This window comes from Pan paniscus, chromosome 10, assembly GCF_029289425.2.
Source record: "Pan paniscus chromosome 10, NHGRI_mPanPan1-v2.0_pri, whole genome shotgun sequence".
NCBI lineage: Eukaryota > Metazoa > Chordata > Mammalia > Primates > Hominidae > Pan > Pan paniscus.
In genome coordinates, this window is record NC_073259.2 from 90499658 (window position 1) to 90523624 (window position 23967).

Sequence of the window (23967 nt, forward strand, 5' to 3'; positions counted from 1 at the left end):
GGGCTATAGAAATTCAAAATTAGAAAAGATTATTATTAGTCATGTTACCAAAAAGAACATGTACATTTACACTTTATCATAAAGGAAGACTTCAGTTCAACTAAGATGTAGAAGAGATTGGGGAACTGTGTAATCCATTAAGAGGAAACTGCATGAGCAAATGTACCAAGGCAGAAATGTGGAAGACAGTCTGAAACAATTAGTAGACTGATCTAAGGAGAAAAAACTAAATACTGGAATGTAATGGGATATGCGGTTGAGAAATGTGATTATAGTGGGCCCTGATGGTTTAAGGAGTTTCAAATTTATCCCAATAAATGGGAGAGGTATTGAAAGCTTTTGGAGCAGAAAAGTGACAAAATAAAAAGGCTCTTAGAAAATAACATGTAGGAAGAGGTGAAGAAGAGAGACTTCAGTTTTAGAGGTCTTATTTAGGAAATAGTTGGAATAATCAGGACATGATGTAATAAAAAGTGGAATTGAGATGCCGTCTTGAAATTGAGCTGAAGAAATATGTTTTGAATATATTTTAAAGGAAGAATTGATAGAACATTATGTCTAATTAATCAGAGGTGCTAATATTTATATTGCCAAGAGTAAATGAGGCTTCATTCCTTGTTTTTGATAATTTCTAGTTAATTTTTTATCCTCTTGATTTTTACATTACACCTAAATTGTAACCAAAGTTGTGAGATGTGGTACTCTAGCATTGTATTGTTTAAATTCAAAACCATCCCATGCTACTTTGTGTACATTATTAATAAGAATTTGCAGGGCATAAATGAGATCAAGTCAGATCCATCTCATTATATGGGGCTTGATCAATGGCTGGAATTGAAGAAGTTCTCTTTGCATAGCTGTTGAATTATTGCCTCTACTAAGAGGTGTTGTCATGAGATGTGCATTGTAATATTGAGCCAGTAAATCTCAAATGTGTTTCATAGCACAATGGAAACTTTTGAAAGACCAATAGTTCCTTTTAAAAATGAGGCTTTTTAATACTGTGTTTAAAACTTCTTTCTCACAGCCTTCACTGCTATATGTTATGAGAATTGTCAGAAGCAGATCCTGAATACATTATAACATGTAACTTTAAAATGTCCTCAAAAGTATATTTTGATCACATTTGGATCTTGTGCTATATCCACAGAAAATATTTAAAAATATTTCATGATTGAAATTAAAACCATCTAAAATTTACATTGGAAAAACTAAAAATTTATTCAATTTTGTTTTACAGTGATCGACATGTTGGTAAAATTTATTCCAAATGTTCTTCTTTTCTGGATTATGTCAGACGATCTCTAAAGAAGCTTGGATTAGATGAGTCCAAGGTCAGTATATGATGACTCATTATTTTCAGAAAAGACAGAAGAACTTCTATTTTGTAATGAATTGAGAGAATACAAAATAGTTTCCCTTCTAATTTTCTCTCATTTGTGAAAAGGTCCAAATTATATTGAAACAAGACCTCCATCATCTTATTTCCAGTTTATCCTTCTTGTCATTGTAGAAAGTTTACTGTCATGTATCTCCAGAGTTTCCCTCTTTTAGTTTGAGTTAAAAATGTGCCAATTTACAAATCAAAATACAGTTAAAAAGCAGGACAACAGTACAAGTGAGAAATAGAAGTAAAGCAAGAGAGAATGGTTTTAATTTTGAAATGCATCTATTTACAGCTTATATAACTAAAATTAAAAATCTTAAATTCAAAAGCCTTCAAATAGGAGAATCTTGAAAAGTTGTAATATCATAGGAGGCCCAAGTTAGTAATTGATAACATATTACTGAAAGCAGAAAGGTAAACTTGTTGACTGATAGTAATAAATATTCTACCACTGAGGGGAAAAAAAACAGCTTTCAACATTCAGACGAGCTATTAACTAAAATATTAAATGAACTTGGATTACTCTGGTATTTTGAATTGAGTATAAATTGAAACGAAGAATAGAGTATGTGGTCAAAGGAATGAAATAGATTTCTTGAAAATGTTACAAGGACATAATAATGTTATATCAAAGCTAAAGGGTATTATTATTTATTATATCAATTATTCATTTAGTCCCCAGTTGCTTTATTACTCAAAGCAATTGAACTGGGACTAGTCAGTTTCCTCCCCTTTAAAATAGCTATAAGAAAGCCATAGGATTTAGGAAGGATTAAATTAGGTAATATACATAAAGCTCTTAACGCAGTGTATATAGTAAATGCTAACTATATGATACTCCTTTTAGTCATCGTAATCCCTTTATATATACTATGAGTAACAACACAATCAACATGATGCTTATAAGTATTTTTATTTAGTCACTAAAATGAAGACTCTCCTAGTTTTTGCATAAATGAAGGAGAATAGACAAGGTTACACTAATTAATTTATTTCTGGGTTATTTTCTAAGTTATTTTAAAAAAATGTTTTTCATTCACCTGACTGATCTTCCTTCCAATTAGTCTTACCTAGTGCAAACCTTTAGTGCATATCTCATTTCATGTCTTGCATTTAATATCAAGAACACAAACCTAAGCATTATTGTCACAAATTAAGAGCTACAGTTTTACTTAAACTTAATAAATTTAAAAATTTATTATCATTCCTTCTGGCTTTGTTTTCCCAGTTTGTCTTTAATAATAACCACAGCAAATGTTTCTTAATATATTTATTACTATATAACTAATAAGATACTAAGAATAGTTAATATTTACCAAACACTCTGTGATAGGTATTATGCTATGGACATCACAAACATTACCTTATTTACTTTGCACAAAAACATTTACAGTGGATAGCTTCCAGTCCAGCATATAAAAGCTTGGAAACTGCCACTCAGTCTTAGCAAGTAAAAGCTAAAAACAACAGAAAAATCCACAGATCTTATGAGAAGTGAGGTCACAGGGCAAACTGCTACCTCCCAAACTGGAAAGACAGGCAAATACAGAGATTTACAACTTACAGGAGCAGAAACCGCCACAGAAACCTGTGCCAGAGTAGGAAAAGCTGAACTGTATTTAAATTGTTGGAGGCTCAGTGTGGACAACTTTGGGAATTAAAAAATACAGAGAGAACCACTCATAAGAGACCACCCACACCTTTGTGAGTTTTACCTTAATGAGCTCAACCTGGTTTTAGAGAATAGTGGAGAAAAAAAATCCCCTCCTTCCATCAAGGGGAGGAAAAACTAAACATTTTTTAAATACGCCAGAGCATTCTACTCTTCTGAATACTTTCTTATGAATAGTTTCTCAGAAGAAACATAATCAGAACTTAACCTGCTAGTGTTTTGTCAGAGCCTAACTCACCTGAGGGAAGGAAAATACCTAGGTCCAGCCAAATCTAACTTTCCATGGGGGAGAAAGAAAATATCCAACTCCAGCCTACTCTAGCCATCCTGTGCCACCCAAGAAAGGGTAAAAATACGGAGAAGCACTGATAAAGTTTGTAGTACAGAGACACAGGCTCACTAAAAGACTGAGACATAATTATAGGACTACAAACCATTGAAAATCATTTCCCCTCCCCTCACACCTTGCCATCATATCACTAAGGGCTTATTTACAGCAGTTACTTTTACCCACTATTCTATATCTCGCTATCGAGAAAATTACAAAGCATACTAGAAGGCAAAAAACACAGATTGAAGAGACAGAGCAAGCATCAGAACCAAATTCAGATATGGCAAAAATGTTAGAATTATCAGACCAGGAATTTAAAACAATAATGAGTAATATACTAAAAGTTCTAATGGACAAGGTAGATAGCCTGCAAGAACAAACTGAAAATGTAAGGAAAGAGATTGAAATTTTTAAAAAGAGCTAAAAGGAAATGCTAAAGATCAAAAATACTGTCACAGTAGCCAGCATGGTGGCTCACACCTGTAATCCCAACACTTTGGATGGCCAAGACAGGAGAATTATTTGAGCCCAGGAGTTTGAGACTAGCCTGAGCAACATGGTAAGATTCCATCTCAGCAAAAAATTCAGAAATTAGATAGTGTGGTGATATGCACCTCTAGTCCCAGCTACTTGGGTAGCTGAGGCAGGTGGATTGCTTGAGCCCAGGAGTTTGAGGCTGCCGTGAGCTGTGCTTGTGCCACTGCACTTCAGCCTGGATGACAGAGCAAGACTCTGTCTCCAAGAAAAGAAAAACAAACAAAAATACTAGTATAGAAATGAAGAATGTTTTTGATGGGCTTATTATTAGGCTGAACACAGATGAGGAAAGAATCTGTGAACTTGAGGATCTATCAATAGAAAACTTGAAAACTAAAAAGCAAAAAGCCCATATGTTTCAAGCTTAGGAAGATCAGTTACATGCAAAATGAAATCATACCTAAAAGTAATAAACATACTGAGTCACCTTTGCTCTATTTATTCCAGAAGATCACAGTGATACTAATCTTTGGATAACTTCCTCTATCAACCTGAGAATATCAGGAATACTTCAGCCTCCTTGCCAATGGCTTTGTCTTCCTTGACTTTTTTGACAGGATCTGCTGATGGCTTCACCTTCACATCCACTTACTTTAGTTCTTAAGCCAATTATGTCCTAGCCAAGAACCTTCAGTCCCACCATCAAGTGGTGAGAACTACCTCAGTTGTTAACCCATCTTCTTATCACATATGATGTGGGGAGGGTCTCTGAACAACTGTGTCTGTAATCCACTCATCCAACCCACACTCTAAAAGTTACAGTATATGGTCTACCTTTGCTTATCTAGACCCCCCTTATATAGATTTACTGTAAAAAACAAATTGAATAAATAAATACATGGAGAAGAGACAAATGTCCTATGGAAAAGAGTTCCAAATAATTTATATAGATATTTCCTCCTCAAGGAGATAGAGCAAAACTCCCCATTCTTTAAGTGTGGCCTGTGCATAGTGACTTTTTTCCAAGAGCATAGTATGTGAATGGCAGAAAAAGAGGAACTTTCCAGTGAAGAACCTGACAAACAGAATCTCAGCCAAGTAATCAAGCTCAACATGAACAGTGATAATTCATGTTGCTAGTATGTACTCTTGTTATAAGGTGAGGAATATGTACTTTATTCCTATGATAGTTCTTTCAAAAGCCTATCCCCACTCTATTTATGAGAAAAATATCTGACAAATCCCAATGGAGAAACATTCTACAAAATACCTGATCAGTACTTCTCAAAACTGCCAAGGTCTGCAAATCAAGACAAGTTTGAGAAACTGTCAAAGCCAAGAGGACTAATTGCAGTGTGGGTTCCCTGGATGGGATTCTAGACTGGAAAAGGACATTAAATAAAAACTAAAGAAATTTGAATATAATGTGGACTTTAGTTAATAATGTATCAATACTGGTTCACTAATTATAACAAATACACCATATTGTAGGCCGGGCGCAGTAGCTCACACCTGTAATCCCAGCACTTTGGGAGGCCAAGGCGGGCGGATCACAAGGTCAGGAGATGGAGACCATCCTGGCTAACACAGTGAAACCCCATCTCTACTAAAACTACAAAAAATTAGCCGGGCATGGTGGCGGGCGCCTGTGGTCCCAGCAACTCAGGAGGCTGAGGCAGGAGAATGGCATGAACCCGGGAGGCAGAGTTTGCAGTGAGCCAAGATCGTGCCACTGCACTCCAGCCTGGGCGACAGAGCAAGACTCCGTCTCCAAAAAAAAAAAAAAAAAAAAAAATAAATAAATAAATAAATAAATATATATATATATATATATATACCATATTGTAAAATGTTAACAGAAGAAAAGAGTAATATGGAAATTCTCTGTCCTATTTTCAAAATTTCTATAATACAAAACTGTTATAAAATATATTTCTTTTTTAGAAACAACATGAGATAATTAACGTTTACCAAACCTTTGCTTTGTGCCAGGCACTGTGCTAAAAGCTTTGTTTATATTATCTCATTGAATACTAAGGATGGCCTTATGAAATAAGTGATATTATTATTGTTTTATAGATGAGGAAATTGAGACATAAGTTAAGTGGATTTCTGTAGCCCAAAATCTAGGAAACTGGGGAAGAAGAATTCTGATCCAGGCTGTCTAACTCTAGAACTCATGCTTCTGTTTGTCGTACTTATATAACTTATTAACAGACATGGAGCACAAGACTGCTTATTTGGCATTTTTCCAAAACTAGCAATCATCAGGCAAACAATAAACCTATGAGAAAAAAATAAAGAGAAAATTCATGCTTGTCAACAGACAAAATAGATGTAATTCTAAAACAGATTAAGGAATTAAAGTTTGAAATAAAGGCAAAAAAAAAATCAAGGAATGATGAATCTTACTAAAGAGTTAAAGATTTGCTTGTATCCAGGACTTTAACTCATGAAAGTCTGGCTGATGGGACAAAACTGACCAAATGTATGAAACATTTTGGGTACTAAGATGTATGCGTTCTAACGCATAGAATAGATTAGAGTTAAAATCACTGTCAACAAACTACAAGCACCTGAGCATGATTTCTTATATATTGTCTCCCACTCTAGTTTCTCTTTAGGACTGCATATCTTCCTGTAGATGACTCAGAGCCCACTAAGTAGGCCCTACTAGGGCCTTACTGCACAGCTTAATTCATGCTAGTTCCTTTTTCTAGAGACTAGGAGTTGAGCAGTATGGAGCAGTGGCATTCATAACCAGTACTTTCAGCTGCCATTCAGTGTGCACTCTCAATTTATAAGTTTGCATGTCTGTTCTTGCCTAAGGATGTTCCATTCCAATGCCTGCCTTTTATCATCAGGAAGTTGAAGAGGCTCACTGGCTTTAACACTCAGTAATGATGTCTATGATACAAGACCATGAATATACATTCATGAGACCATGAATATACAGTGCTATAGACTGCTAGAACTTAATTCTCTTATCTAGCTATAATTTTGTATTCTTTAACAAATATTTCCCTATTCCCCACTTCACCCTACCCTTCCAAGCCTCTGGAATCCTCTGTACTATATTTTATTTCTATGAAATTAATGTTTTTTCCAGCTTCTGCATATGTGAGAACATACCATATTTAATGTTCTGATCCTGGCTTATTTCACTTATCATAATGTATATACATAAATATACATGTCTATAACATGAGACCATGAATATACTTCTGACATCTATCTTTAAGGTGTATATATACAGCTTAAATGAGATACTCTCTTCATTTTAAAATTTTCTTAAAATCTCTGTGATCTAATGAGACTAATTTTTAAGCATTTAATTTAAAAAGTTTATCATGAAAGCAGTCTTCAAGCACTGAATTTTTCACTGAAAAATACTGTCGTTCTTTGCTATCCTCAGGGGATTGGTTCCAGGACTCCCATGGATATCCAAATCTGTGGATGCTCCAGTCTCTAGTGTCATAGTGTTTGTATAGAACCTATGCATATCCTCCTGTATACTTTAGATAATCTCTAGACTACATATAATACCTAATACAGTGTAAATGCTATGTAAGTAGTTGTTGTACTGTATTTTTTTTATTTTTTATTTTTTAAATGGACACATAATAATTGTACATATTTATGATATACATAGTGATGTTGCAATATATATTATGTATAGTGATTAGACCAGGGTTATTAGCATATCCATCATCTCAAACATTTATCATTCCTTTATGTTGGGGACATTCAGGATCCTCCTTCTAGCTATTTGAAACTATATAGTATATTATTGTTAACTATAGTCATCCTGCAATGCTATAGACCACTAACTGGAACTTAATCCTCTTATCTAGCCATAATTTTATATTCTTTAACAAATCACTGTCTATAATGCACTTCCCCCTACCCTTCCAAGCCTCTGGGATCCTCTGTACTACATTTTACTTCTAGGAGATTAACTTTTTTTTTTCCAGCTTCTTCATCTGAGTGAGAATATACTATGTTTTTAACGTTCTGATCCTGGCTTATTTCACTTAACCTAATGATCTACAGTTCTACACATGTTGCCAGGAATGAAGGATTTCATTATTATTTATGGCCAAATCATATTCCATTGTTTATACATACCACATTTTCTTTGTCTCTGTTAATCTGTTGATGGACACCAAGGTTGGTTCAATATCTTGGCTATTATAGATAGTGCTAAAGTAAACATAGGGATGCAGATAGCTCTTTGATATATTGATTTCTTTTCCTTTGAGTAAATGCCAAGTAGTGGGATTGCTGGATCATATGATAGTTCCATTTATAGTTCTTTCTGGAACCTCTATCCTCTTCTCCATAGTGGCTATACTAGTTTACATTCTCACCAACAGTCTATAGGAGTTCCTTTTTCTCTGCATCCTTGCCAACATTTATTTTTTATCTTTTTTCATAATAGCCATTCTAACTGGGTGAGATGATACCTCATTGTGGTTCTGATTTGTATTTCCCTAATGATTAGTGATGTTGAGCATTTTTTTCTATATTTTCTGGCCATTTGTATGTCTTCTTTTGAGAAATATCAGTGCAGATTATTTGCCCATTTTTTCCTTGGATGTTTGGGTTTGTTGTTGTTGTTGTTGTTCTTGTTTTGCTGTTGAGATATTTGAGTTCCTTGTATATTCTCGATATTAATTCCCAGTTGGATGAAGAGTTTACAAATATTTTCTTCTACTCTGTAGATTGTCTTGTTCACTCTGATGATTGTTTTGTTTGCTCTGCAGAAGCTTTTTTAGTTTGATATAATCCTCTTTGCTTATTTTTGCTTTAGTTGCCGGTGCTTTTGAGGTCTTACTCAAAAATATTTTCCCAGAGCAATATCCTGAAGCATTTCCCCTATGTTTTCTCCTAGTAGTTTTGTTGTTTTGAGTTTTATATTTAGGTCTTGGATCCATTTTGAGTTGATTTTTGTATAGGATGAGAGGTGAGGTGTCTAGTTTAATTCCTCAGCATATGGATATTCAGTTTTCCCAGCAACATTTATGGAAGTGATTATTCTTTCCCCAGTGTATATTCTTGACATCTTTATCAAAAATTAGTTGACTGCAGACACATGGATTTATTTCTGGGTTCTCTGTTCTATTGCATTTGTCTGTGTTTCTGTTTTTATGCCAGTATCATGTTGTTTTGGTTACTACAGCTTTGTAGAATATTTTGAAGTCTAGTAGTATGATGCTTCCAGCTTTGTTCTTTTGGTTCAAGATTGCTTTGGCTATTCTGGATCTTTTGTAACTCCATACAAATTTTAAGATTTTTTTTTCTAATTCTGTGTAGAATGTCATTGGTATTTCGATAGGGATTGCATTGAACCTGTACATTGCTTTGGGTAGTATGGTCATTTTAATATTATTAATGCTTTGGATCCATGAGCATGGGATGTTTCTCCATTTGTTTCTATCCACTTCAGTTTCTTCAGTGTTTTGTAGTTTTTCTTGTAGAGGTCTTTTACCTCCTTGGTTAAATTTATTCGTATATATTTTATTTCCTTTATAGCTATTGTAAATGGAATTGACTTCTTGATTTTTTAATCTAGTTCATTTTGTATAGAAATGCAATAATTTTTGTATGTTGATTTTATGTTCTGCAATTTTACTAAATATGTTTATTAGTTCTAAGACTTTTTTTGGTAGAATCTTTAGGTTTTTCTGTATGTAAGATCATGTCATCTGGAAAGAGGGATAATTTTACCTTCTCCTTTCCAATTTGGATGTCCTTTATTTCTTTCTCTTGCCTAATTGTTCTGATTAGAACTTCCAGTACTGTGTTGCATGAGAGTGGTAAGACTGGGCATCTTTGTCTTGCTAAAGTTCTTAAAGGAAAAGCTTTCAGTTTTCCCCCTTTCAGTATGATGTTAGCTATGGAATTGTCATATATGGCCTTTATTATGTTGAGGTATGTTTCTTCCATGTCTAGGTTGTTGAAAGTTTTTATCATGAAGGGATGTTGAATTTTATCAAATGCTTTTTCTACAGCTATTGAGATAATATTATAGTTTTTGTCCTTCATTCTGTTGATGTGATGTCTCATTTATTGCTTTGTGTATGTTGAAGGCCATGCATTCCTGAGATACAGCTCACTTTCATAGTGTGTTTTCTTTGATATTCTGTTGGATTCAGTTTGCTAGTATTTTGTTGATAATTTTTGTGTGTAATGTTTGTCAGAAGTATTGGCCTGTAGTTTTATGTTTTTGTTGTTGTGTCCTTATCTGCTTTTGGTTTCAGCGTTACGCTGGCCTCGTATAATGAGTTAGTAAGAATTCCCTACACTTTAATTTTTTGCAATAGCTTCAAATGAATTGGTATTCATTCTTTTTTAAACTTTTAGTAGAATTCATCTGTGAAGCCATCGGTCCTGGAACTTTCTTTGTTGGAAGACTTTTAATCACTGATTCAAACTTGTTACCTGTTATTGGTCTATTCAGGTTTTCTATTTCTTCCCAGTTCAATCCTGGTAGGTTGTATGTGTCTAAGAACTTGTCTAGTTGCACTGCATTTTCTAATTTTTTGGTGTATAGCTGTTCATAGTAGTTTCTAATGAGTCTTTATATTCTGTGGTATCTATTGTGATGTCTATATTTTTGTTTTGGATCTTCTTTATTTGATTCTTCTTGCTTGTTTTTTTTTTTTAGTTTGTTTCACTAATTGTAGATTTTGTTTATCTTTTCAAAAAAACAATTTTTTGTTTTGTTCTCTTTTTAATTCTCAATTGCATTTATTTCTGCTCTGATCTTAATTTTTTTCCTTCTACTAATTTCGGATTTGGCTTGTTCTTGCCTTTCTAATTACTTGAGATGTATCATTAGGTTCTTTATTTGAAATCTTTCTAGATTTTTGATGTAGTTAGTTATTGCTGTAAACTTACCCCTTAATACTGCTTTGGGTGTCTTCAATAGGTTTTGGTATGTTATGTTTCTGTTTTCCATTGTTTCAAGGAATTTTTTAACTTCATTCTTAGTTTGTTTTTTTCTTTTTTTCACCCACTGGTCATTCAGGAGCATGTTTTTAAATTTCCATGTATAGGTTTGAGTTTTCCTCTTGTTATTGATGTTTAGTTGTATTCCATTGTGGTCAGATAAGATATTTGGTATGATTTTGATTTTTTAAAATTTTTGAGACTTTTTTGTGTCCTAAGGTATGGTTAATCCTGGTGAATATTCCATGTGCTGATGAAAAGAATGTGTATTCTGCAGCTGCTGGGTGAAATGTTTTATAAATGTCTGTTCTGTTAGTTTGATCTAATGTGCAGTTTAAATCTAATGGGTTTTTTCTGTTGATTATCTGTCTAGATGATCTGTCCAATGCTGAGAGTGAGGTGAAGTCCCCAACTATTACTGTATTGAGGTCCATCTGTCTCTTTAGATCTAATAATATTTGCATTATATATCTAGGTACACCAGTATAAGGTGCATCTGTATTTAAAATTGTTATATTCTTTTGCTAAAGTATTCCCTTTATTATTATGTAGTTTCTCTCTTTATAGCTATTGGCTTGAATTCTATTTTGCCCAATCTACTCCTGCTCAATTTTTCCGTTAGCATAGAATACCTTTTATTTTATTTTTGAGATGGAGTCTCAAAGTCTGGAGAGCCATGGCATGATCTTGGCTCCCAAAGTGCTGAGATAACAGGCATGGGCTACCACATCTGGCCAGAATATCTTTTTGTAGTCCCATCTCTTTAAGCCTATGAGTGTGTTTACAGGTGAGGTAAGTTTCCTACAGGCAGCATATAGTTGGGTCTTTAAAAAAAAAAAAATCCATTCTGCCAGTTTATATGTTTAAAGTGGAGAATGTAGTCCATTTACATTCAGGGTTATTATTGACAGGTGAATACTTACTTCTGGCATTTTAAAAATTGTTTTCTGGTTGTTTTTTATATCTTTTTTTGTCTTGCTTACCTCTTATTTATTTTTATGATTGAGTGGTTTTCGGCAGTGATAAAGTTTGATTCCTTTCTCTTTTGTGTATCACCCTTACCAGTGAGTTTTATAGTTTTCATGCTTTGATAATGGTGATTGTTATTTTTTCACTTCCAGATGTAAGACTCATTTGAGTACTTTTAAAGGCCAGTCTAAGGGCGATGAATTCTCTTAGTTTTTACTTATCTGTGATCTGTGAAATATTTTCTTTCATCTTCATTTCTGAAAGATGGCTTTTCTGGGTATCATTATCTTGGCTGGCAGTTTTTTTGTTTTATATTTCAATGTTTTGAATATATCATGCCATTCTTTCCTGTCCTATAAGCTTTCTGCTGAAAAAATCCACTGTTCGTCTAATTGAGATTCCCTTACATGTGGCTTGGTGCTTTTCTCTTGATGATTTTAGAATTCTTTATTTGTTCTTGACTTACAGTAGTTTGACTTTAATATGCCTTGGATAGAACCTGTTTGGGTTTAATCTATTTGGGGTCTTTGAGCTTCCTGGACATGGATGTTCATTTTTCTTCCAAGACTTGGGAAGTTTTCAACTATTATTTAATTAAGTATGTTTTCTATACCTTTTTCCTTCTCTTTTCCTTCTGGAATACCCATAATGCAAATATTTGCTTGGTGGTCTTAAGAGTGTCCCAGAAAGCCTATAGGCTTTTTTTTTTTCCGTTTTTATAAATTTGTTTTTGTCTGTCTGTATTATTTCAGAAGACCTGTCTTCTGGTTCAGAAATTTTTTCTTCTCAAAGTCCTTTCCTACACCAGCATTCTCAAAGTCTGTATGATTTTTCTAGCCTAGTGTGTCAACTAAAATTAAGATCTTTGCTAAATTTTTTAAAATAACCCAGCAGAAAACAAGTACTGTTCCAGTCCACTAATAATCTCCCTATAATCTCTTTAAATTTGTAAATTGGTCAAATCTACCAAAAAGATTGGCCAACTGGAAAAATTTGATTTTCAAATATACTTCTAAGTATTCTTATGAAAAAGATGTAACAAGGAGATAAAGAATAGAATTCTGGGAGAAAGTTGTCTTTATTTACAAAGACCTTTGGAGGAAGGGTCAGCTAAGGACAAGGAGGCATGAGGAGGCACTCTAAAGAAGAAGCTGGAAAACTGCCTCCTAAATAACTCACCCCATAATGCATCCTCAAGGGATCATCTTAAGCCTCATCCTACTTGTGGCAGATACTATAGTTTTTTTAGGTACAAGTGAGTAGAGCAATAGGTTAGCCTGTCATGCTACCTTGCATCTATGATGGAGAGGTGTCATCTATGTGCTGGGGCTGAAGGATGTGCCCTGTATTTGGATCCTCAGATGAAATTGTCTGGATTAGTAGATCCCATGTCACCTTTTAGAAGCAAATGTGTTAACGGGAATTACGTACCTTTTGAAAGGGAATGCCTTCTTAACTATAGAAAATGCAACCGAAACTGACAGTGGCTTGTATTGTTGCTATGTTGTGCACAGGGGGTGGTTCAGTGACATGAAAATCACCCTGTCATTGGAGATTAAACCAGCCAGGAACACGAGTATTCCCATGTCATCTGGAGTCTCTAACCTCTGCTTCTCCAATGCCATCACCCATGCAGAGCCATGAACCAGTAGTTACTTCACCTTCTCCAACTCAGCCAATAGAAACCTAGATTACAACAACAGAAACCCAGATTACAACATTACAACATTACAAACAAGGACAAAACCCACCAACCCCATTGTACTCTTACACAACACATGGGAATGGCACCATGACACAATCTTCAAATTGCCTTTGACATAACAATCAAACTCATGTCCCCAGCACAAAATCCACAGATCGCCACCATCGCTAAGGGGATGTCTGTGGAAATCTGTTTTTCTGCCTGGTGGTTCTCACTTTTTTGGATGTCAACATTAACATAAAGTATTTCTACATCATCTGCAAGATGCTGCAACTGCATATGGTTCTGTTGAGAGACCTTCTGTATTAGTCTGTTCTCACAATGCTATAAAGAACTGCCCGAGACTGGGTAATTTATAAAGGAAAGAGGTTTAATTGACTCACAGTTCCTTAGGGCTGGGGAGTCTTCAGGAAAGTTAAGATCCATTGCAGAAGGGGAAACAAACACATCCTTCTTCACACCCCAATAGGAAGGAGAAGAATGAGAGGTGAGCAAAGAGGTGAGCCCTTTATAAAACCATCAGATCTCATGAGAACTTACTATCATGAAAATAGCATGGGGGAAACTGCCCCCATGATTCAATTACCTCCCACCAGGTCCCTCCCAGGACACGTGGGGATTATGGGGACTGCAATTCAAGATGAGATTTGGGTGGGGGGACACAGCCAAACCATATCACCTTCTAATTGGAGCTTTGCAGAGTGCAGGTGAAAGACAAGTGCAAGCAGAAGATGATATCTATATTATTGAGGTTAATCTTTATGTCATGGATTAAAATGGTGCTCTTTGAGGTTTTATGCCCATCACTGTAGAAGACAGTGACCAGATACTACCATGTCAGACATACTTTAAACTCCAGGATTATTTTTCTATGTCAGTTTCATCTAACATTTCAAGATGTCAATGGTATTGGGTAGAGTGAGTCTCTAGCTCAAAACTCTGTGTAGTCAGCCTCATTGTTAATATAGTTCTCATTTTTTATGCTAAAACTGACTCAATCCTTCTGATCATTGCAGAGTTCCCTCTCCAACTTGAACACTTTAGAATTGTATGTTCTCTTTAGACTCCACAAATCTTGTGTCCATCAAAGAGACTAATCACTGACAATGTAGGAAATGACTTCTATCTTGGCCACCAAAGCTGCTGAGAAGGCAGAAAAAGGACTTAAAAATCAAATCTGATTTGAGACTTTATTTGAAAGAAATTCATGATTATTTCTTATTTCTATATTATAACTCCAAATGTTACATTTCTTAGGTTCCTCCAAGGGTTCCCAATGAACCCAGGTTTTTATTTCATCCATGGAAATAAAATAGGAGTTAGTCTCATTTGACTGTAACAGGTGTATTTGCTTTCTCATGGCTCTGGAAATATGATGCATTCAGTACTTGATCCCTGGATCAGGGTAGCTATTTTACCAGTCAAAAGAAGTGAGTATGGACCAAGTAGAAACTAGGTGGAGAAAATAATTTGCCATGTGATTAAACACTTTTATGCTGTTTCTACTATGTTTGTGCCACAATACTAGGCACTACAGTAAACAACCAGCAGGCTCTCTCAACTAATTTTTACAGGGCAGAAATGAAGAAGACAGGGCAGAAATGAAAGGGAAAAGAGGAAAGAATAGGAAAAAAAAGCCTTTCTGCCTTAGAAAAGTTACATTGCAAGTATTATAGTGTTTGAAACTGTCACTAGTTTCAACCCAAATTCTAAACTTGTAAATGCCTTCAAACCACTTATATATTTTAAATTGTTTCAGAAAGTTGAAGGGTCTTTTTCATATCTAATGAATTATGGTGTTATTTTTCACAATTCAATTGTGAGGCTTATTGTAAAGATACCTTCAGTTACCAGTATAATTGTTGAGAAATATAGATTTGCGAGGGCTAGGTTTGTCAGAAGAGAAACATTTCTACATGAACAGTTAAAGCTGGGCATTAATTTCTATTTCAATTTGAGTAAACCCTGAATAATTCATGCTTGGGGTTTAGAGGTGCTCCCATCATAATGGTCTAGGAGGACAAGATGCTTGCTTTCAAAGTGAACATTTTCAACACTGTTCTGCAGAGGTCTAAGAAACTAATAGATCCTTTGAATGAAGGTCCTATGGGAAAATAAAATTGTGACTCATGGTATTTCACATTTCCTAAATGAGACCAGCCTGATCTGGCCTAAATATTTTTTTCATACTACAGTGTTTTCTTAAATTGATGCAACATGCATAAACCTGGGAATTTGAAATTAAAGCTCAGATTTGTAGCTTCTCTGAAAAGACTTGGCTAGATTAGACTGCATTCCTGTGTGGTCAGGGCCCCACTAGATGGGGCCACATTCTCTAGCCCTGCCTCCTCATTTTTGTTACCTGCCTGGTGCCTACAGGGCTTTCAGTTTATGGCACCTGCCCTATTCTCTATACCTTTCCTGGATATTTATTATGCATGGTAAAGCCTCTGGGAATATGGTTGGCTTTGTTTAACACAGCATTGCCCAAATTTGTTTGAACACATGAGCACAGTGACTAGTAGCATTCTGTGAAAAAGAATATATAGAGACTTAGGGTACTAAACAGGATTAAGAATAGGGTGAGAGTTCTAATCCTAACTCTTAGCAGTAACATTAGGGCACATTGTTCTTTATGTCTAAATCTTTTTCATCTATTAGATGTAATCATTTCCATACCAACTATGTCATATGATGGTAACTCCAATAAAATGTTACTTGTGAAAACCATTATAGATTCTGAAGCAGTTTGGAGAACTTATTTAAAAATACCATAGAAATGCAAAGTGTTTTCTCAGTAGATTTCATAATAATAGCAGATCTAGCATTAGTTCTCAGTAAATAATTTCAATGGTGTTATATTCATAAGTCTCTTGGGTATCTTTTTAATAGTTTATTTTTGAAAAAGTTGATGAGAAATTTTCCTGCCCTCTTACACTGTAAAAAATTGTCAATAACTGAGAGAGACAATAGATAAGAGGGAGAAAGGGATAGAATTTACTTAATATGAATTTTTCCTATAAATATATTAATCTTATAGATTGCATTGAGTTTTGTTTTTTGTTTTTGATTCTTTGAGACGCAGTTGAGATTCCATTACCTACAATCTGTCTTGGGACATTGGGACATTGGTGTAATTAAGACTGTATATTTAAACTTAAGAAGTTTTTCACATCTTTAAGAAGTAGCAGAGCCAATTGTTCACTTATGTCTATAAAGATGAAATAATTTTGTGAGTACATAAAAGTGTGAGAAACTCTTAGTGGTTGTCTAGGTTCATTTGTATGTGCACTCATCAATAACATTTTTTTGTTTTGAAAAAAAATTCTTGGGCCTGGCGCAGTGGCTCATGCCTGTAATCCCAGCACTTTGGGAGGCCAAGGCGGGCAGATCACGAGGTCAGGAGATCGAGCCCATCCTGGCTAACACGGTGAAACCCCATCTCTACTAAAAATACAAAAAATTAGCCAGGCGTGGTGGCGGGTGCCTGTAGTCCCAGCTACTTGGGAGGCTGAGGCAGGAGAATGGCTTGAACCTGGGAGGCGGAGTTTGCAGTGAGCCAAGATCCTGCCACTGCACTCCAGCCTGGGCAATAGAGTGAGACTCCGTCTCGAAAAAAAATTATTCTGCTTGGTCTATTCTGTTATTGAAGCTCTCAATTGTATTTTTTATTTCATTCCTTGAATTCTTCAGCTGTAGGATTTCAATTTGGTTCTTTTTTGTATCTATCTCTTTAATTTCTCATTCTGGATTTCATTGACTTATCTATTTGTACTGAGTTTTCTTAAGATTATTATTTTTGAATTATTTTCTCTGGCATTTTGTGTCTTTCCTTATAGTTTGGTTCCACTACTAGAGGATTACTGTGTTCCTTCGGAGGTATCATGTTTCCTTGCTTTTTCATGTTTGATGTGTCCCTACATTGGTTTCTATGCACTCAGTGGAAAAGTCACATCATCCAATTTTATGGAGTAGGTTTCGTAAGTAAAGGCTTACTCATATGAATGAGTTTTGGGATATTAGTTGGGTGGGGTACATTTGCTGTGGTCCTAGGTGGATGCAGTAGTGTAGTGTCCACATAGATTCTTCAGATGCAGTCCATGCTAGTGGCATTCATGAGTGTCTCGGTGGCCTAGGCTGAGAGAGTTGTGGATAGTGGTGGGGCAGCTTTGCTAGGGGTGGCCTCACTGTGCTGTTTCCCAGGTTGAGGGTGCATGCCTGCATATCATGGGTCAGCCAGCTTGGAGCTGGCATTGGGGTTATGGGGAGTTACTCTGGCTGAGAGTACATATACACAGTTGCTTAGCCAGCCTGGGGTGTGGCTGCCAAGAGCTGCCCACAGGGATGTTTCTCAAGGCCTGGAACAGGAGCGCAAGGCTCTTCAGCTGACCTAGGGCATGTCGGCCAGGCTTCTCCAGGGGAGGGCTGCTTCTCAAGCCTGGGATGTAGGCACACAGCTACTTGGCTGGCTTGGAGGCTTGTATACTGGGGATGGTCCCCAGAGCTATTTCTCAGGCCTGTGTCATAGGCCCACAGCTGCTCAGTCAGCCTGGGTGATCGCCCTCCAGGGGAAGCCTGTAGGGCTGTTTTTCTCAAACCCTGATTGAGTGCATTGGGCCTTTGGGTAGCTCAGCGGGTGCAGCACCACAGGGCTGTTTGTACATCGTTGGTTGTGGGTGTATACTTCACCTGGCCTCAGAGCATGTCAGTTGTTTGGAGGCTTCATGGCCTCTCGCCCTCAGGAGAGGGCACGCAGCAATTTTGCCAGTTCAAGGGTAGGTTTACACTAGACAGGACTGCCAGACTGCTTTTGTGTCTGGAAGTGAGTTGGTTTCTCTGCTGTGTAGGACCAGAGTGACAGCCAATCCTGGACCCAGGCCCCATGCAGCTTAGGTTGTGGCAGTCAGCCACCCATATGGGCTTGGTGGAATGAAGATAGAACCCCAGTGGTGTAGAGGTAGTGTTACTGACTTTCAGAGCAGGGTGCACTCCTGATGTTACTCTGGTCTTAAGATGGCTCTGTGCTGTAGAAGCTTGGCATACAAGGCTAGGTGGGAGTGGGGAGTGCGCGCATTGTTCTCCTAATCTGGGACAATGCAGCTGTGAGGGTTCCTGGAAGCTCTCCAAACTGGGCTCACCATTTATGAGGACTATGACATTCTCTTGTAGAAAGGATGGTAAGTGTTTGTGGTAGCAATGGGGGCTGGTAGCATTCTTCTGCTTACTTTTTCCCTGTAACAGGAAGTTTCTGCTGCTTTGGGGCAGATCTCATCCAATCAGAGAAGATGGAGTTACAGAGGCTAGGTGTCTCCAAGCTGCCCACCTGGACTTCTAATCACCACAGGTGCATCTGCACTTCCCTGCTGCACTCCAGTGCTCTCTGTTCAACACTCCACTCAAATCTCATCTGTATATTCATTGCCTTGTCTCTTTCTTGTATGGGGGAACTGGCATCAGGCATCTGTAGTCAGTCATCTTGCTAATGTCACTTTGCGTTGTTATTTTTTTTTCCAGGTATTTCTGATCTGCAGATGATTAAGTCTGTGGGTACAGAACCTGCAGTTAGAGAAGGCCAGCTGTATACTTCTTATGCACTTGTAAGAACAAGGACATTTTTAGTTTGATTTGGTTTGGTTTTTTTTACACACAGGTTTGCATATGGTTTCACTGTTTGGAGTTCTCCCTTGGCTTTTTTGCATCAAACATACTTACAATGCATAGTCTATGATATCCAGTTTTGGATCTCTTAAAACAACAAACTTTTTTTTTAATTTTACAGTAAAAAGGTGTTCTCACCTTTTCTTTCCAGAATATACTCAAAAGCAACAAACAGAATGAGAAAGAGAAACAAAACTCTCTTTGACAATATCAGAAGGAATTTGAAATCTTAAACCATGTATATTACAAAGTATAATGAAGGTAAAAGAGGGATGCAGAAAGATGCCAAGAGGAAATGCCCACGGTTACAGATCTCAGACAAAATCAACAGAACATAGTTCTCTAAAGTGTCATATCCTGAGGAACAAAATCAACAGTCTCTAGTTTGAAACAAATACAACTGGTGACCAGCATGGTGCTTCCCAATTTGGCACAACAGAAAAAAAGAAGATGGAGCACCCAAGAAATCATATTGAAGAAATACGTTTTCAGGGAGCAAGATAGGAAAGATTATGAGTTCTGAGTTATCTTACAACTGCTGATCTTCAGATGGTAAAGGAGAGAACTAAAGGCTGTAATTCAACACACGCAATTTAGTGAGTTGAGAGTTTCTGCTGCCTTGAAGTTCAGGCCTGGATTTAGTCCAATATATTCTTCTACAAAAGTTTGCTCCAGCAGGGACTCATTTGATTCAAAAAATGGCAAACTTTTAAAAAGGATGGGGAGTGTGTAATCTGCATGGGTTCTGTACAAAGCGGGAGAGTTTTTCTGGAAGGCTTCACAAGAAATTGAATGAGACAGAGCCTTACTTTCCACTACCCTTTATAGTTTTTTAAATTCGAAGAAATTTAGTGCTATTGTGAAAAAAAAAAGTGGACTTTGAAAAAATAATAAATTTATTTAAACATTTGCAGATAAATCTGAGTACAAGTCTTTTCAGATTTTTACTCATTTTATCCAGCCTTTCATTTGTTCTGACCACATTTAATTGACAGCAATTTCTTTTGGTGACTCTGCTTTATCAGGCTTTTCTGTCCAGGGGAGGGCTGCTTTTTTGCAAAAATTATAGAATCAATTTTTCCTGTTGCTTTCATATTTCATTTGTTATGTAATACTTATTTATATGATAGGTTGAGTATTCCTTATCTGAAATGCTTGGGACAGAAGTGTTTCAGATTTCAGATTTTTTTTGAAATATTTACCTTATATACTTACCATTTGAGCATCCCTAATCTGAAAAATCCAAAATCTGAAATTCTCCAATGAGCATTTCCTTTGAATGTCATGTTGGCACTCAAAAAGTTTCAGATTTTGGAGCATTTCAGATTTTGGATTAGGGATACTCAACCTGTATATTATGACAATAATGTAACTGGCATAGCAAGTTTAGAAATAAATACAATTGACTCAGTAACAAAGCTCATCTAGCAGGAGCAAAAGCACAATTGAACTAGAGAGTGGCCTGCTAAATACAAGAGTTCAACATACTATAGGTATTTGTTTTAGAAAAAAAAGAAAAAGAAATAAAAGTAATTCTCTCTGATGGATTTGTGAAGTGCATGTTAGAAGAAACTACCTTAAGTATGAACATATGCCATTGTGTTCCTCTTGCCTTTGAATTTTGCTCAAAGATGTCTTGTTTTAGATACAGTGTTGTAAAGTTTAATTTTAGTCAAAAAATGTTTGAGCTCCTCCTGTGTGCCCAAAGCATAATAACAAATGAAAGTAAATATTTCCTTATTAGTTGTTGAAATTAAACAATATTAATGGGATGTTACTGGTGGTTTTATTTATGATGTGCTGCATAACCTATATCAGTGTAAAAATTTTAAGTAATTTAGAGTTATCTTGACTTGCTTCATGAATATCCTTAGAGCGAGTTCTTCAGACACCTAAGGTTGTATTAAATTGATGTCATGTTTATTTTACTTTAGGATATGTTTGACAAGGAAAAATATTTTTAAACTATCGTTAAATTTATTGTTGTTTTTTATCTTGAAGCTGCCAGAAAAAATTATAATGAACTACTACGAGAAGTATAAGCCTCGAATGAATGAGCTGGAAGCTTTTAATATGGTAAATCTCAGAGTTAAGCATATTAAATTGGATATGTTGCTAGACTTGAATAGGGTCCTATTAAATTTTATTATGGGCTAAGCAATCTATGTTGTTTTTCTCTTACTGTAGAAAAACTGTTTTGGATCATTTCCTATTTCAGGACTATATTAGGTGTCAGTAATGTAATAAAGAGAACACATGGTAGATTTCTCTTAAAAAAGTATTATAAATGCACAAAAAGTTTCAGAGTCCTTTGAACACATATTGGTCCCAATGCAGTTATTTCACAAGCATTCCTTTTAATGAATTTCATTCTTAGTACCCCTTTAAAAGCTTTCTATCACATATGATTGCTTGTTGGAGTCTACCTCACAGTCACTTAAAGGACATTCTTTTCCTATTATTAAAGAAAACCTTTTGATCTCTGAAATATTCATTTTCTGAAGATGTACATGGATTTTGGAGATTCAGCCTATATAAACTTCTGTAGATACATTTATTTAAACATAAGTTTAAGGAAATAAGCTAGTCTTTTTTTTTTAAGTACCACCAACCTACCTATCTAATTTTTTTATTTTAGTTGAAAGTTGTTCTGGCTCCCTGTATAGAGACTTTGATTCTTCTGGATCGACTTTGTTACCTGAAAGAGCAGGTAAATTCTGTTATTTTAAAATACACAACAAATATCTTATTAAATACAGTAATATAGAGCCACTTATATCTAGGATAAGAGTCTTTCACATAAAACTAGTAAGAAAATTTTTCTCATTATATTTTCATAGTTTAAATGTTCATTCCATCCCTTTTTAAACATATAAACATATGTACAACAGATGTTTTCAGCAAAGCTGCTATAATAAAGTTTACATTCTTTTAATTGTATGGTAATTACTATACATAGGCAGTGAACATAAACTGCTATATATGAAATATTGTATAGCTGAAATTTATAAAGGCTAGACATAAAAGATATTGTGTAAGCATTTCATTTTGTAAGAATTTGTCTTTTAATTCACTTTTGGAGTGTTGACCATATGGATTCTGCAGAATAGAAACTTCTTTCTGATCAAGGAAGATTCCTTCTGTTTTTTTCACAATCTTACTTATCTATGTTAAATGACAAAAATACTGTCTTTTGGGTTGTCTTTAAGGAAAATATTTTCTGCAGATTCTATTATGAGCTATGGTCAAAATAAAGTTTGGTGAACTGTTTAAATTAAACCCATTCATGGACTCACCAAATGTTTCCGCTATAAACTCTTTAACAGTTTTATTTTGTCATATGGGGAGCTTTACTTTCTTATTTTCCTAATTGGAACAAATGCTAATTGAAACAAATGGATATTTTAAAATGTTTGCTTTGTTCTAATTTGTATTTTTATGGAGAAAGGCAATTTTTAAATATGTAAATAATGATGTACTTTCCTAAGCTGCCAGCTAACTTCAAGTCACTGGAAAGCTTTGGTTCCTAAGTTAGTGGGTGATAAAATCAGTACCTATTTTACTAGATTCTCACATCCCTTTTCAAAACAATCTCCATTGACCTATGTACAAGAGGTAAGCAAAACAATGTGCACAAAGATTAATAGGTTGTAATGAAATGATAGAAATTATAGAAATGTTATTTTTAATATTTCAATTAATATCTTATAAAGTAATGCACATTTATGTTAGAAAATTTAAAATACAGGATATATAATAAAGAAAATTAAGAGTAGTCATAATCCTACCTTTTATTTAATAGCTTCAACTATTAGATTTTTAGTATATTTAAGGAATCTCTCAAATATATATGGTTATAACATATATATATAGTGCATATTATTTGTACTTTAATACTAGAATAAAATTATAAATGCAGTTTTACATCTAATTTGTTTTATTTTATTCAGAATTTCCCACCATATTAAATGTACTATAGAAAGTGAACATTTCATCATAAAATAATTTATTTAACTAATACTCATTTGTGATTGGCCACTTCCAGTTTTTCACAACCATAGCAAAGAATAAACTTGTAATTCACTCTCTATGTACATCCTTGTTTCCTCAGCATAAATTTTTTTGAAGGTGTAATTGTGAATGTTAATTTTGTTTAACAAAGCATAAGAATTTTCTGTGAAACAGCTTTATTTTTATGTATTTTTTATATTACAATATATAATCCAACTCGTGTCTAATTTTTTTCTTCAACAAATGGTTGTATATCTAAATCACTTATTAATTTGCAGGAAGATATTGCATGGTCTGCTCTTGTGAAGTTGTTTGATCCCGTGAAATCTCCCAGATGTTATGCTGTTATTGCTCTGAAGAAGCAGCAGTGATTTCCAATGAAGCAAATTATTAGATGTATTTCTCTATGAGACCTGTTGCTGAGATTGCTTTTCTAAACATATATGTCCTGTTATACAAAAATTTTTAAATGACTGTTATATATTTTAAATAATAAAATAATGGCTAACAACAGAAGGTTATAATCCATTTTTCCATTGTCAAAGCATACATTAATAAAAGAAGAACCTGTCATAATAATATAAAACAGTTGACCTACATTCCTGAGTTAGTACATCAGTAGAACATTGTAATCTACGTCTTAATTCCTGTTCAATATTTAAGACCCCTTACATTTGCTACAAATCACATTTTGATGTATTGAATTAAACGTAGATAAGAGGTAAAGGTAGCTGGTGCGGAAGATCATTTGCGATTTCTTCCACATTTTAGAAGGGTTTTTCTGTTTTTACCAGGAGGGAAAA

At 35.1% G+C, this 23967-nt stretch overlaps 1 protein-coding gene across 5 annotated transcripts in view; it reads left to right on the plus strand.

Annotated features, from left to right (window-relative positions):
- Positions 1–23677, plus strand: part of METTL25 (methyltransferase like 25) — a 120579-nt gene extending 96902 nt beyond the window's left edge. For 3 of the 5 annotated variants that reach the window (XM_003811648.6, XM_063593177.1, XM_034936295.3), the window contains 4 exons: positions 1241–1334; positions 21155–21229; positions 21792–21863; positions 23443–23677. In XM_003811648.6, the coding sequence (XP_003811696.2) occupies positions 1241–1334; positions 21155–21229; positions 21792–21863; positions 23443–23535 (334 nt within the window). In that variant the 3' untranslated portion in view covers positions 23536–23677. Of the gene's footprint in view, positions 1–1240; positions 1335–19304; positions 21230–21791; positions 21864–23442 lie in introns of those variants that run through there. The other 2 variants (XR_010108851.1, XM_034936294.3) reach the window with 2 other exon arrangements.
- The last annotated feature ends 290 nt before the right edge of the window (positions 23678–23967 follow it).